Source organism: Tigriopus californicus, chromosome 11 (genome assembly GCF_007210705.1).
Source record: "Tigriopus californicus strain San Diego chromosome 11, Tcal_SD_v2.1, whole genome shotgun sequence".
NCBI lineage: Eukaryota > Metazoa > Arthropoda > Copepoda > Harpacticoida > Harpacticidae > Tigriopus > Tigriopus californicus.
Genome location: NC_081450.1, coordinates 14,872,537 through 14,888,862, shown reverse-complemented (window position 1 = coordinate 14,888,862; position 16,326 = coordinate 14,872,537). Strand labels below are relative to the sequence as shown.

The following is a 16,326-nucleotide window of genomic DNA, read 5'->3' as shown; positions in this document are numbered from 1 at the left end:
TTTGGACAGATCATTACTTGAAAATGAAACATTTACGTGTGGATTCTTAGATCTTAGTCCACCCATTCAATTTGAGTAGGAGTTATCTACATTGAAATGATAAAAAAATAGATTTTTCAGTGTTATCAAACGCAGAAAGGCAAGTAAAAATGCAAATAAACATTAAAAGGGGACGTATTCGTAGAAGCTTTTCTTTCCACTGAACCGTTGATCTAGGAGAGCTTATTTCCTGCTTACATTAAACAAGGAGGTCAAAGACAAAAAAGTTTACTCGCCAAAGTGGTGAGCGGGTACTACTCATTCTGGGTGACGTCCAAGCTCTAACCCAGAGGTGCGAGCGTTTAAAAAACTCACCTCAAGTTAGTAGATAAATGACATGTGAAATGATTTTGTTATGAATGAAACTACCAATGCCTCAATTTTTCTGATCCTAGCTATCACAAGCACGGTGTAAAATACACGGAGTCGAGTAGGTTAGATACCAAACATCAAAATCAACCTCCCCCCATGTTGTTACGCACATGTGCAGGTTTAAAAAGAATTAAACTTTGCAATATAATTTAGAAGAAAATTTCGGATTATCAACCCCTTGATTAATATCAATCGTATCTACCTTTAGTTGAGTATCTATGTTTAACAAAATAAGTGATAAAATCTACCAATACCATTCAATTTTGACTAAGTACTACTTCTACTTACATTTGGAGGAGACGTCAAGCAACCAAGTAAGTTCATATTTTCTCCAACAATTTCCACCTATTTCAATGTCGAGAATGACCCTTCACAAATATTCATCGCGAATCTCATGTAAGTTGGATCATTGTTCAACAAAATTATCCAGGTGTCAATGAGTTCGTACATATGTTATCTTCTACATCATGCTTTGAAATTTTGTCAACTTCTTATCATCTTATTTCACATATTATGCCCATGCAAAATTATGATTGCCTAATGAATTGAACAAAGTACAATCGAATATCCTAATTATCAAACGGGAGGGAGGAGACGTGGTGTAGTGGTTAATGTAGTTTCCATGAGAGAGGTCCCCGGTTCGATTCTCCTCCCCGACTTTTCTCAAAGGAAACTTTAAAACACTAACCACAGCCACAGACAGAAAACCAAAACCTGACACTGGACATGAAACTGCCTATCGAAATTTGGAAGTGGACGATGTGATGGCTGGCTTCGCTGGCCGGGAGAGGTGCATACTCCGACCCTAGCACCCTAAACCAAAAAAAAATGTTCGTTTGAAACTTCTTTTGAGAAATTACCCTTGAAACAAATGAAATTGGTTGATTGTGTGACCTTTAAAGATTTGTTGAAAATACAACATCTAGTTTGTGATAAAAGCCTTTATAATTGATTCTGAATGTTCCAGTAGAGATGCGTCTAAAATACAAATGTACTTTTTCAAGCAATGGTCGATTATCAAGTAGTGACAGATCTATGCGTGATTTTGAACATACGATGTTGTTACTTCCTCGGCCAAATTTCTACGTGTTCAAGATGAATAATATAACACATGAATTGATTATGATTTGTATACAGGAAACTATTCGAAATGTTAGAATTAATTTTCATTCAAGATTTGGTTCGGGAATTCGAATCTAGGGTCACAAACAGGAAAAATCCATAACACGACGACAGATTAGGTTTGGACTCAAGCAAATTCGCTGACTCTATCGTGATGGGAAAAAGGAATGGTTCTTCGTTTCCAATTGTCCTTTTCATTGGAGCAGAGGTAGACAGAGGTAACGAACGCCTTCCCTCTCGTCTAGATAGTCTATGGGACCCTGAACACTTGGACTCTGGACGGGGACGTTAGGTTCAAGCAGAAACAATTTGAATTGTAGGGGAGCAATTGCATTCTTCTCTAAACGAGATTGGCCAAAGATCACTATGGTTATCTGTTTAAATTTTTAGCTCTATCGATTGACTGCATCAAAAGTTCTGCCCTCTCTAAGCGCACTACATACTTCAACAATAGAAACATCCAAATGTAAATTAAGCATGGAGCTACTTACTGTTTACTTAAGGGCACACTAAAACTTTTATGATCATCGTTTCCCATCTAATTGATCTAATCAAAGAAAATATGTTTTACGTGTTTACGTGTAGCTAGTTTAACTAACTGCAATAACTTTATCTTCTCTTAAAAAGTAACAGCTTCTTGAGCAAGAAAATAATGCCAAATATTGGAATTGCCAAAAATTATGGATTAAAGTTTCAATTTGTTAGCCAAACTTCAAATAAATCGGTAGTTTAACGTCGCAGTAAAGACAAGCTATTGGTTAATAACGTAAAAAAGGATTGAAAATTTACGTTTATTAATGTTCATCCGGCACAGTTCTGAAAATCTTCTCCCACTCTGCAGATCTGGAGTGTTTAAAACCGACAAAAAACTTTAATTACTAATGCTTTTTTTTGGAACTTGTGTTAATTCTCATCAATTTTGGGATTATTAGAGACTAACCATCACATTTCATAAGCATAGCGTTTGGCAATTCCCCACATCTCAAACAATTAGGGCATACAAATTTTTTTGAAACAGGAATAGATAAGCACTGGTGTTTTTTAAATAAAACACAAAAATTAAGCGAATAACAAAAGAATTATTCACACATAATGGAACCAGAATTTCCCCTTTGAGATACAAGCTCGGATAGCGAATGAATTACAAGCATTGAGAATGGGAGCAAATTGTCTAACAAAATGTTGAAAGGTCCAATTTTTTTCGGTTGACTGCCTTACCGTTACTAAGAATGGAATTCCCAGCACTTTAAGATGAAAAACTTAAATATTTTGATTAACTTTTTTTTTCTTATTAAGGCTTGCTGGGGTACCGTATAGGTAGAGCAACCGCTTTCCAATTTGCGAATCCTGGTTCGATCCCAGGTGAGCCGAGTCCAAGCTTCTTTGCGGTGTTTAAATTACAGCATAAGTTGCTGCCTTAACAGCTTAAATGGGCGAACCTGCGATCATTCCCGAGGGTGAGGCAATAATTAATGTTGCACGTTTGATTGCGACAACGTAGCGGGAATATCCCTTAATTGGGACACCCATCATCAGAAGCAAGCCGAGCGAGAGAGCTGTCTTCTGACTCCGAACAAACAAACAACTTTTATTTTCATACATTATTTGATCGACCAACGAATTAGAGTTGGCTGATTTGGCTAACCCTTGAATATAAAAGTCTGACTTAAATGCTGGTACTGGATCAGCACCTACCTAATGCAAAATTTTGATCAGGCTTTTGACCACTTTGCTCATCACTACGGCCGGCCAAAACTTGCATTTGGATATGGTCTTTATTGACAGCAAATTTGCTCAAAAAAATCATCTGAATTTGCAAAAAAATTTGCAAATAAACATATCAAAACATCGGCACCGACTCGTTCTTGAGGGCTGTAAAGGCTGCTTCCAAATCAAGCAATGGTGAATGAAAAGGAAAACTCTGTTATAATAACTCTCAGAATTTGAAGGTGGTACCCGGTGCGCTATAAGTATTATTATCTACATATTTATTTTGACGGGCTTAATGAAGTAGAACTCATTTACAATGAGTAAGACAACTCAAGATACAAAGTTAAAGTTTGAAGGAATATATCGTAGAGTTCCATTTCTCAAATACATCGCCTTAGATGACCCAAACAGAGCATGTGACTGGGTACAAAGTTGGCAAAAAATATTTCTTTTGTTTTTACTCATTGTCCGTGGCAGCCCAGACCTCACCACCTTAAGCCTTCAGTTTGCCTTCATTGTTGTGGATGGGGGCGCAGGCCCCCAGATGTTGTAATCCAGAGGATTCAGTTTGGGCCTGTTTGGGCCTGTTTGGGGTCCAAACCAATTTCGACCAGAATCCTCTAGAGCTCGACCTTTGTTCAAGGTAGTGTTGGACATGGAGAATACCCTGGTGGCGGTATGGAGCTTATCAATGCAACCGTGGTGCCGTGGATGCCAAACAATTGGCAGCTTTGATGGTGGTCATATCTTTTTCAAATTTGGCCACAGCCCTCTTAACAAATGTTCCATGGTCCACATGTAAGAGACTGTTTTGTCTATCTTTGAATTTAGACCGGAAATATGCTCGAAAATGGTGGGTAATGATCACATGCAAGCTGTGTCTAAAAACAAAAAAGATAGCCAAATCTTCCATTGACGCGGTTTTTGGGGCTGCAAACAAGTGTAGATGATAATACGGCGTGCCTGGTACACCTGGGGAGAATTTGCAAATCCTGGGGTGATCCCTGGTCAACCAAGTTCAAGCTTCTTTGCAGTATTTAAATTACAGCATAAGTTGCTGCTTTAACAACTTAAATGGGCGAACCTGAGGTCATTCCCGAGGATGAGGTAATAATTAATGTTGGCTGTGAAGACGAAGCGAGAATTGATTTCAATCTTACAATTTTCTCCCCAAAATTGACACAAATTTAATTTAAGAAAAACAAATTGCATAAATGTTGGTGTTTTTTGTGCTGAAATGGCTGAAATTGCACAATAGATTGCAGAAAAATGTCATTTTTTTCAAAAAAAAATGCAAAGTTTGCAGGTGCAATATTTTTTCTTTTTTTGTGGACTTCCTTACCGCTACCGGGATTGGAATCCCAGCAGTTCAAGACGAGAAATTTATTCATTTATTTATTCATATCCATTATTTGATCGACCAAGGAGTTAGTGTTGGCTAATCTGGCTAACCCTTGAATATAAGGTTGATCCGGAATTTTAGTCAAAAACTTGTCCAAGTCTGACTTAAATATTGCTACTGGATCAACCCCTACATAAACCCTACGAATACTTGAGGGCAGCAAATTGAACAATGAAGGAGCCCGAGAAAGAAGAGAGTTGGACTTCATTGTTCGAACTAGCCTGGATTTTCAAAGGCTTGAAGGTGCTCTCAAAACGCACATTAAGCCCCTACGGTCACTACAATTGACCCTAAATCCTGGGTTGGGACAAAGCTCATGAATGCTTTTGAAAACGTACAATTTCAGATACCTTTCGTACCTTCTCTGAGTACTGTACAATCCCAACCTTTCTAACCTCTCCCAATACGAGAGCTCTCTCATATTCTCAATGTTCCTAGTGAAACATCTTTGGACCTGCTCGAGCTTTTGCAAACCTGCTGAACTAATTGGAGCCCAAATGGGAGATGCATATTCAAGATGCGGCTGAACAATCAACTTGTACAGAGTTAGCATCGTGACACTATCTCTGGACTTAAACTGCGATATATCCAACCACATGTTTGAAAAGCCTTACCAACTTTCAACTGGATATGCTCATCGAACTTTCCATTATCTTGGAGGACTACACCTAAATCCTTCATGGATGAGACCTGCTCAATGTCCTTAACGTCATCATCTAATAGTGGAGTGTCTAATGGCGTCGACCCAAAGGTCATTGAGCGGAATTTCATTCCATTCAAGGCCATGTTACTCGCAGCAACCCAGGAAAAAATTTGGTCTAGGACCTTTGCCAGACAACCGGAATCCTGACCATTCCTACCAACTACCAATTTTGTATCATCAGCATAGGAAGAGATACTGACATTACTACTACCAAGCTTCTGAAGCGGAGCAATGAAGATAATGAAAAGGAGAGGACCCAAAATGGAGCCCTGAGGGACACTAGACTTGACATCATGTATGTCACTAAGGGATCCCTCAACCTTAACTAATTGTTTGCTACCACAAATGAAACTTCTTAGCCAATTGAGAACCTTGCCTTGGATCCCAATCTTATGGAGCTTGTTAACTAAAAGGCCATGATCTACCTTGTCAAAGGCCTTGGCAAAGTCAAGATAAACTACATCGACTGATTCATGGCTCTCCAGTCCCTCAATAACGTACTCTATATGTTCATTCAGTTGGGTAACCGTGCTAAAATGTGCTCGGAACCCATGCTGGCTAGGAGGAAGGACTTCATGGATATCAAGAAATTCAACAAGTTTGAACTTCATGATCTTCTCAAACACCTTCGCAACGTCCATCAGACGTCCTCAAAAATTAGAATCATTTTGTCTAAGGCTACATCTATGGACGATTCCTTTTTCAGCATTGAAATGAGATCAAGCTCCCGTAACCTTTCTATAATCAACGGCCAATGTTCATCTTTGAACTTGAACTTAGCCACACCGACCTTTTTGGCCGGTCTTACTCTAGAGCACGCCGGCTTTTGAGTAATGGTCGACCCTATCTCGAGAACATGATGATCTGACAGATTACTAGGTGTCACATGGACATACTGGATCAGATCAGGGTCATTGGAAAAAAACAAGTCAAGAACGCTATTTGCTCTGGTGGCTACACCAACATGTTGGGAGAAATTCCGCAAGATCGCAAACTCCTCCAGCTTTTCGAACGACTGAGATGTCGATTTCGAAATGGGAATATACCCGTCTGGACTAGCCTCCCACTCTACAACGCTAGCCGGAAAATTGAAGTCCCCTACAAAGAAAACCTTTGCGCAAGCTGACTGGTCCAACTCATTTCCTATGAATTTGAGAGCTGACAAGAACGAGCTTACTGAACAAGAGGGGGGCCTATATATTGTCACAATGGACAAATCAAGACCTTGAAGATGGCAAACTAAGACCTCTACTTCTCCATTAGACATTTTTACATGACTAGTGTGCAGGTCATTTCTAACATATAGACATACGCCCCCATGCGGAAAAATGGGATTGTCAGGGCGTACTCTATCACATCGAACTAAATTGAAACCAACCATGGCCAGCTCTTCATCTAAGACTCCTGGTCGAAGCCAGGTTTCTGTCATGGAAATGAACGAGACCTGCCTATCTAAAGCTAGTTCCTCAAGAACCTTGATCTTTGTGCTATCTTTTTTGGAAATAAGACAATGCACATTCAAATAAAGCCCTTTTATGGGCAGATAGCCCTTCGATGGACTAGAGCTATCAAATCTTTGACTAGGCTCTCTAACCTCAAAAAATCCTGCTTTTGGACAAAACTAACCTTAGGTGGAGGATAAGAGAACCTTTGAGGAGAGGGTAAAAGGGGAGAAGAAGAGGGAGAAGGAACTCTGGCCGCCACCTGAGCATACGATCTAAAAGATGCGTGGGGCTCATGGCGACCAGAGGGGGGCTTAGGGCTACAAAGTTTGGGCAGAAGAGAGGTTACAGGAATTGAGGGTGAGGTTGTAGGAGAGGGAGGGGAACAAGGGGAGGGAAATAGGGAAGGAGAGAGGAAAGGGGTGGGGTAAGTCTGTTGAGAGACTTGACAACGAGGTTGAGACAACTGCTGTCTCTTCCTCCTAGTGCCCCTGAGATGGGCCTTTGTGCATTTGAAATTGAGGCATACCTTGTGCCTCAAAGATCTCATGCACATAAAGTCAGTCAGCTCAGTCACCTGCAAGTCAGAAAGCGAAGGAGTGAATCTTAGATTGAGAAGAGGTCGTACTATACTATATAAGTTGGATCTTTTATCGATTTAAAATTTGCTCCTTTGCTTTAAAAAAGCGACCTACACAGGTATCCTTGACTCGATCTAAGCTCAGTCCCAAGGGGATCAGTCAAATCATCGATCAATGACACCAATGGAAAATCCCGCACTACCCAAAAGTGTTACAATGACGGTCCAGACCAGGGTCGCTAAAAATGGCAACACCAATATGCCAGCCCAGGCCCGGTTAAACCGCTGGCGGGTTTGGAAAAAGGAACGAGTAAATTCTGGTCTTTTGGCGCGTTACATTTACGCCATTCTGAGTTGCAATGGAGTTGCAGTTGTTTTCTTAGAAAAAAGGACCAATTTCTGTAAGAGCTTTTCTACTGCCCTATTTTAGTAACAAATGATATGATTGTTGGTTAAAGAGTAAAATCTGGACTTTTGATGGCCTCAGCTAGGTGTGGCATTGGCTCATGAACAGCTGGGAGCATCGTGAAGGATTCTGCCATTGTAAAATTTACGTTAGTCTTTAAAGCTAACAATTATGTAATGAGCAGCCATAGATGCTCTCAAGATAACCGTAGGTTGATGTAAATTGGCACAATTTCCAGGAAATAATTAGTAACTTGACTTTCTGTGGGTATTATTTGCACCTGAGTACAATAATTTATTGAATTGTAATTGATAAATGATAACCATTAGTGAGAAAAGTAGTACCAATTATTGCTAATAGAGGTTTTTCCATATTTGCTCAAGATATAAATATGGATTCACTATTTTTGAGCAACTCCCGATGAGGTATGATTTTGTTGCTTTAGAAGTTAATACTTCTTGAGATGAGATAAGTAGGCTTTGAGCAAGAATGCAATTTCTTAAATTTGTGACCAATAACTACAATTCTCAAGGCTGTTCTAAGGCTACTTGCGACTCCGTTGGCATTTAATACGCACATTTCAGACTCTCAGAGTGGTCTCGTGTCTAGTAGGGACGAAGAAACTTGGCTGAACTGGGTGGTTTTTGGTATTTGAGAGCACCGTCAAGTTTTCTAGAATCTCTAAAAGCCAGCCCTCCCCTTTTCTCTCGAGATCCGTCGTTGCTCAAGTCATTAGCCGGCAGGTAGATTCCCCTACCAAAGCGTCCATTTTTAGCGAGGATGTTACATGTTTACTAACCAAAACAAAATTGAAAGGTAGGCACGACTGGAGCAAATAATTATGAGAAAGAATAATGATTTATGGCATTTATTTTGGGATGTCAAGTCAAACCGTTTGTTTTCCAGGTGCTAATGGACTTCGGATTTGGATTAACCTGAAACAGATGGATTGTGACAATTTCAAAATGACACGGCTTTAACTTTTATTTTATATTTACCTTTAGTTTCGAAGTGTTTTTGAAATGGTATTCATTGGAGAAGAGAGTGCCAATCTGAAATTCAGAGAAAACCGTGAGAATCGGAAAAACCAATGTTATTCGGTAGTTTTAGAATGACTCATTCTGAACATTCAGTTTCGACTATGTTGCTAGAAGAAATTCTTTAAGGAACTTCAGTTCAGTCAAAAAAACCTCTTGAAAATCTTGCTAAGAATACTGAATTTGCTTCCATTTAGCTTAGTCTCAGTATGCAGTCAGAGACTGGTATGGCCTATGACAAATGAATATTGCAAATAAATAGGAGCACGATGTGTAAAACTCTTCTTCAAGAACCCCTTTTTTTACGAACTAAATGCCTTGTTATCAACGGGGAAAGTGTGGTAGTTAAACAAATATGCAAAGGGTGATTTGGACCATGAATATAGGGCATGGACAGTATTTGTGTCTCTTAGTCCTGGTTGAGAAGAAATGAATATGAATAATGACAGATTTGAGTACAATACCTTTGAGTTTACTTGCGGATTCTCTCTTTCCCGTTTGAACTTGGAGCGCTTCCGGCTCTACACTCTCTCACTCCTCCATGGAGCTCTTCAAACCTGGTCATCTCATGACTCTTGGCCTCATGAACAAGGAGGTCCTCCTTGGCCATGGCCAACAATACCGGGGAGCTTTCAGACTCGCTCAAATGACAGACACACATACAAGTGGGTGGTACAATTGGCAAAAGGTGTGCTTAGGGGCCTCACGACGCGCCTGTCCTCATACAAACTATGATCTAGCTAACTCCTGGACTTCTCTATACGCTGAGATAGAAATGCAACCTTTAAAGTGTACTACATTTGAGCCATCTAGACTTATCTATAACCCTTGAGGAAATTAGCGAATTCATGGCTTAAATTGATTATCATATTCTTGAATAAGCGTTGTTATAAAAAAACTGATACTTTAATAGGGTTGATAACGCCGATCAGATTTGGATCGTGAAGATTGGCTACGATTCTGGGATCCGGTATTTCCAGAGAGATTTCGCTCCACGTTTCTCCCTGTAGTTTCAGCGTTTTCACACCGACTTCGCACTCTCGAGGGAGCTTCAAGACCGCTCCGTCTTCTATCACTAGACTGTCCTCGTGTTCCAAAGCCACCAATTCTTGGTGTTGCAAAATTACTACCTCCATCACTTCTGGGCTTGCCTCGGCCTCGATGGCCCACACTGCCACCTCTGCCACGTGCGGCTTCTTTGGCCCGCCGGGGCGGTACCCTGGCCATGTGAAATTTAACAATGGAGGGTGTTACAGTAATGGTTTGGCCTTGGAACATGGCTTGGTTGAATTCCTTGAGAGCTTTCACCTGGCTTTCGTGGTTGTAGTAGGTGATTGTGCACTCTCCCGTGGGCTCATTTGTAGTCTTATCGTGGTACAGCCACACTCGTGGTTGGCGAGTGTCTCGATCCTTCTTTACTTTGCCAGCCTTCTCAAAAAACGTGTTCAATTCAGGCACGGTCACGGTTTTGGGGAGATTCTCGACGAAAATTTGCACTTCTGAGTTGACCCGTGGGTCACCCTCTTTGGCCTTCCGGAATCCCATTTGCAGTTAGAGGGTTGGTTCGGCACAGAGTGACCCTCAAGGTGTAAGAGATCTGTGAATTACAAAAACCTCAGATCTTACCATGCCATAATTATCAGTTTTTTTCTCGTTGGAAAAGATGATTAACTTTCAACCTCCATTACTTGGCTTTTGAATATTTTTGAATTAAACACGCTCTAACGTGGAAGAACAAAATATAACAGAACTGCTTCCAAGCTCATTCATCCGTTGTTAAAGAAGATAGATATGAAAAAAAATATATAACATTCCCTCGCTGAATGTATCGACATTAGATATTTGATTAACTGACTCAAGCTTGTTCCTTCTTACATGGCGTTAAACTAAATTTGTCCCACCCTATTTGGGCCCTCTTGTATAATTTCAGTTTCTGTTACCTTCTAATAATTTATCAAACAGCATCTACATACATGTTTCTATACCAACACTGTCTATCCTGGGGGGTTCACGACTTGCCATTATGTTCTTAATGTATCAAGTCGATTACCAATGAGTGAACTCTTGTCTAGTTCGAGTACCAACAGAAAAATGCGCTTTATGATAGAACTAACCTTACTAGTTGTGATTTGTGATATGGTTCATACTCTTTTTTTTTTTCTTTTGGTCGTTTTGTTTTGCTTTTTAAATGATATCTAGCTTACCGTGGAAAGTAACATACGACAATACACACCTGACCGAACATTTACGCAGCTGTTCCAACTGTGCCAAAATGTTCACCTCTTAGTCTAAAAGCACCTTTTGCCAATCTCTTATCATTAAGAGTAAATAAGCAACTATTGAACCGGTCGGTTCTGGTTTTGTAACACGTTCGTACCCTTTTATTACAGAAGATGATGTTGTTACCGAGATAGTTCAAGGTTAACGCAATGAGACAGTAAGACATTGTCATGTCAGGTATACAGTAAAGCACTCGCCATAAATTACAATTAGAATTGGGAACCCATTCAGTTTTTGGCAACAGCAATTCAAACAGAACACGTTTTCACACAAGCATTTCTGCCATGACAGGCATAACAACACTTCCCCGCGTAATCATGAATAGGAGGGGCTGGATATCTGGCTTTCCTAACTCAGAGCAACTAGTTAGGAAAAGGGGTCAATACTGCGGCAAAACGAGCGAAAAAGGGGGTGGCGTTTGATTTCAATTTGGTGTAAATCTAGCGTGCTTGTTGTTTTCGATGGGTGGCGTGAATTGAGTGATTCACATGATTAATAGGGACGGTGTCGGTCACCGCCTCGGCGATCACCTCTCATGGCTCCACCACCCCGGTCACCGAAACCTCCGCGACCACGGCCGCCAAAACCTCCCCGGCTGCCTCGATCGCCAAAACCTCCCCGTCCGCCTCGGTCCCCAAATCCGCCGCCACGGCCACCAAAACCACGGCCGCCGCCACGTCCTCGGTAGCCACCATCGCCGCCACCAGCTCCCTCAGGTCTGGGCTCTGGGCATTTATTGCAAGTGTCCCTCCAAGCAAAGTTGGTATTGCCGCAATCGGGTCGAGGGCACGTCCAGTCGCCGTTTCTGGGTTGGAAGTTGGATTGGCCGCCATCGTCGCCATCGTCGCCTCCACGACCTCCTCGGTCGCCAAAGCTACCACGGCCTCGGAAACCGCCACGACTACCTCGATCGCCAAAGCCTCCGCGACCACCGCGATCGCCAAAGCCACCACGGCCTCCTCGATAGCCTCCAGCTGGCGGGGCCTTAACCATGGCCATTTGAACTTTGATGGGGTGACCGTTGAAGTCTTTGTTGTCGAACCAAGTGATGGCCGATTGAGCAGCTTGAGGGTCGTCGTAGGTCACCGTGGCTTCACCTTTCTGAGCACCAGTATTGCGGTCTTTGTAAATCCAAATCTTCAGTTTGCCGATCTTCTTGTCCGTTTTAATCACGCCAATGGATCCGAAGAATTGCGCGATGTCGTCTTCATTGCAGTCAGTGGGTAGGCCGGAGATATAAATCTGATTGTCGGATTGGACCATGCCTTCACCGTACGGTTTGGAGCCACCATCAAAGCCTCCACGGCCTCCCCCACGACCACCAAAACCACCAGAGGGGGGCCCACCGCCACCACGGCCGCCATAGCCACCGCCATAGCCTCCACGATCACCACTTCCGTAGCTACCACGATCGCCGCCATAACTACCCCGGTCACCCCCGTAGCTGCCTCGGTCGCCACCGCTGCCGTAGCCACTCCTATCGCCACCCCCATAGCCCCCTCGGCTGCCACCATAGCTACCGGAAGGTGGGTACGCAGTACTACCCGCACTCGGCGGCCCGCCATAGCCACCGGCGCTGCCCCCACCACCCCCTTGATAGCCACTGCCTCCGCCATAGCCACCTCCGTAACCTCCAGCCCCGCCAGCGGCGTAGCCGGCATCAACCGGTGGAGCACCGCCTGCCGCTGGTGGCTGGCCATAGCCTCCGTAACCACCTGCCGGAGGTTGTTGGCCGTAACCTCCCGCTCCATACCCTGCAGCGGGAGCAACCGCGGGTGGCGGCCCACCTGCAGGTGGAGCGGCTGAATCATAGCCGCCGTAAGAAGCCATGCTAAAGACACTGCTGTGAGCTTGACGTGGTTGAATTTGGCAGCGGTAGCAGTAGTAGTAGTAGTTGTAGTAGTAGCAGAAGTCGAATGAATACCTTCCGAAGTATCTCTTGCTCTTTATCTCCCTCTCAGATGAGTTATGTGTTGAGTGATACCCAAGTTGACAGTGATACCCTGAGAATGAATGTCAAAAATTGGAGGAATGTCATGTTAACGCTATATATTGCACATCATATGTATGGTGTCACGATTGAGACATCGCATGGTCGAGAACTCATCTACACCCCATGAGACCTAGATCGTGTGGACTTTCTACCCCTCCACCCCATTTATGGCAGCTCTTTGAGTAGGGGAGTAGAAAACTAGCAAATTAGATTTTAGACCCGAACACGGGTTTAACTGCTCCTAGCCAATTTTTCTAGTTGAGTGTTACTCTTTAGAGAAAGTTTGTAGTGGTCTAAGTTCATCAGTTAGGTAGCGTCTCAACCTTTTTTCTAGCGATTTTAAAGAGGCAAACTTCTACTTTTAGGACCCATTTGGCTTAAGGACATGAAACCCAAACGGAAAAATGGTATATATTACGAAACAAGTCAATTCACATGGCCTTTATACCTCCGTTAATAGATTTTGTGCTGACTTTTTTTGAAGATTCCAGGAAAAGAGCTATCGAGTGAATATAAATGAATGAGTAATTCAAAACGAGTCCACGAAGCTCATAAAAGGTCAAATTTATTCATTTTCTTTACTTGCATAATTCTTCGGGTCATTTTATTTTACTCGCCACTTTTGGTAATATTCGTCCTTTCATGGTTGATTGGTCAATGGCTTGGCCCTTTTGGTGGCCATTTAGTAACATTATTAATGAGTCTCCCCAGTTTTGATCAGTCATCCCGGTATAAATCGTCATCGTTATCCCTCACCCAATCAGCCAGACGTGCCCATGGGACCAGTTTGACTTTGGGGTTGGGTTCCGAGACGACCATCATTACCTGTCTACCATGGTTGGATCGGAGACCAAAGCCACATTTTCGGCCGACGGAACCCTCATTATTATGTAAACCCGGGATTATTTGGCCTCGACTAATTAATGATTCTTGGTTCAGTCAGGCCTGTTTTATGAGCACCACATTTAATTCCGATACATCCCGATGTTCAAAGTATTCAATGGCATCCTTCTCAATCATAAACCCCTCATTCATTGGCCAGTCAATCAACCCTTTCCCTGGGACATCGCAATTTTTCAGGCCGACGGAACCATTCGGATACAATTTTTCTGCGCTAAAAAGCCCTCTTTAGGTGGTTGGGCTGAGGGTGTCCATCATTTTTGGCGGGCGATACCCCGTCCACACCCTGGATGCATGCATGGATGATTACTTGAACGGTTGGCCATCCAAGTCGGGCCTTTAGCCAGGAAATCACGGTTCTTAAGCCCATCCGGACTCGAAAACTCTATCCAATGGCCTACTATGAATCCTTCAACCTAGCCCAGGCTAACCATGACTAGTTTCAACCCATTCAATCCAATCGATGTCTTACCTTGGCGAATTATTCCGTGGGGCTTCGTCCAAACATGGGAAAACCGACCTCGATTAAGATGGCGTCTCTAGATGTTTGAGCTCCCAAGGTGACGGACATCTATTGGCCACTCGAATTCAGGATATGCATCCCACGTTTTCAAACGGATCAGGCAGAGTCTTATGGATATTTCGACGTTGTGAGGTATCTTTTTGAATTAATCCAATTTATTTGGGGTTTAAAGATGAGCCATGGCGTTCATGGATGGTGGTTTCGTGTGTACCTCATAGGAATGACGAGAGGAAGCAGACACCCTGGAATAGGCCGGCATTCCGCCGACTCCGATCAATATCCTTTCAGGGAGACTACCCCTACGTTTATTTCTAAACTTATGAACCCAATGCCGGCCCTGATGGAAGATATTCGGTTCTGTAAGCAACAACTGTCTAATCTTGAGTAATGAATTCTCGCCATCTATGGGAGATCGCTAGCTTTATTTTCAAAACAAGGAAGGTAGCAGAAGGCCAATGTAAAAGTCATCAGATTTGACATAAGACTATTTATTGCCAGCTTTTTTAACACATTGGCTAAAATAGGAAACTTTAAAACAGCCAAAAGTAAGTTCAATGATTGCCCTTTTAAGTTATAAACAAAGTTTCTGCATGTTGAAGTGTGGTATTTATTAAGATATACTGTTAGTTAAACAATTCCCTTCAATACTAAATATGCAGTTATTTCAGGAATCATAATTCAATCCCTTACCCAAGAGTTATTAAGCTCCAAAAGTTTGGGTGACCTCCCAAAGCATTGTGATGACGTCATCTCCTTTTCCTGCTTCAATGTCCCAATATGTCACAGAGAAAGAGTAGAGAAGTTTGAACTGTACTACTGCATGGATGCCAATACTTTTTATGACCAAAATAAAGCTAGTTATTGTACTTGAATATTGTTTCAAGGAGCTGGTGTGGCAGCTCAAACAAGGCAAGAATTTTCCAGGTATAGTGGGTTCAAATCCAAGTACTAGAACTTGGGCAAGCTTAACCCAAGCATCATAGATCCGCTGCTAACGTAGGGGGCCCATATAGTTAGCTCAGGAAAACCCAAAAATAAGGATTTTTTGTTCGTAGATAATATCAGATTGCCAGAAGCAAACCAAGCATTGAACCAAAGCCACGTTGCTGCGTCACTGTCGGTGCACATTATTGCTTTTCCTGTATAAGTTGATTTAATTTGCCCTGGTATAAAACTTCTCGCGTAAGTTTGGCCACACCATTTTCCCCTCAAGTGTCTGCGTACAAATCCAAGTTGGGGCAAGTTAGGCACCGGATTACTTGCCCTGTCCATGCTTGCTTCGCATCAGTACCTCTATCTAGGAGTTGTGAGTTCAACCTAAAAGCCCTCTAGTTCAACCCATAGATATTGTTCAACATCTGTTGCTAGAAGTAACTCTTTCAAAGGGAGGAGACATGGCGTTGGAGTTTATTGTTTATTGTTTATTGAGAAACCACTCAAGGCACCAAGAGCTGATGATAGAAGAGTAATGGTTTTTCTAGAATGAGAGAGACCCCTGGTTTGAATCTCCACATGGCCCTTACCCCAAGGAAACTTACAGACGCTATCCACTCCCACCACAGATGGAGAATCAAACTGAAACTAGACAAAGGGAATTTAGGAATATGCGATATGAAGGCTGGCTTTCTTGGCCAGAGGGAGGCTCACCCCTCCAATTGGAGAACAGGGCATGTCAAGTGTAGGAAATTCAAGGAAAAATTGTGGTCCGGCACCCTGATTTTGGGCATTTTTGGGAGGGAGAACTAAGACAAACATTACAGTTAACTTTCACTATCCGCCCATTGAAGTTTCAATCACCGAGTGATTTTGAGTGCGCT

The 16,326-nt window shown here is 42.5% G+C and overlaps 2 protein-coding genes across 2 annotated transcripts; both read right to left on the bottom strand.

Moving 5' to 3' along the window:
* Positions 1–9,719: 9,719 nt before the first annotated feature.
* LOC131891204 (uncharacterized) lies at positions 9,720–10,358 on the bottom strand. Its single transcript, XM_059240728.1, has one exon. The coding sequence runs from the start codon at positions 10,356–10,358 to the stop codon at positions 9,720–9,722; it is 639 nt and encodes a 212-aa protein (XP_059096711.1).
* An 813-nt stretch (positions 10,359–11,171) lies between these two features.
* On the bottom strand, positions 11,172–14,608 carry LOC131890441 (RNA-binding protein cabeza-like). Its single transcript, XM_059239781.1, has 2 exons — positions 14,459–14,608; positions 11,172–13,096 (listed from the first exon to the last, which is right to left on the bottom strand). The coding sequence occupies exon 2, from the start codon at positions 12,921–12,923 to the stop codon at positions 11,586–11,588; it is 1,338 nt and encodes a 445-aa protein (XP_059095764.1). The 5' UTR covers positions 12,924–13,096; positions 14,459–14,608; the 3' UTR covers positions 11,172–11,585.
* Positions 14,609–16,326: the final 1,718 nt, after the last annotated feature.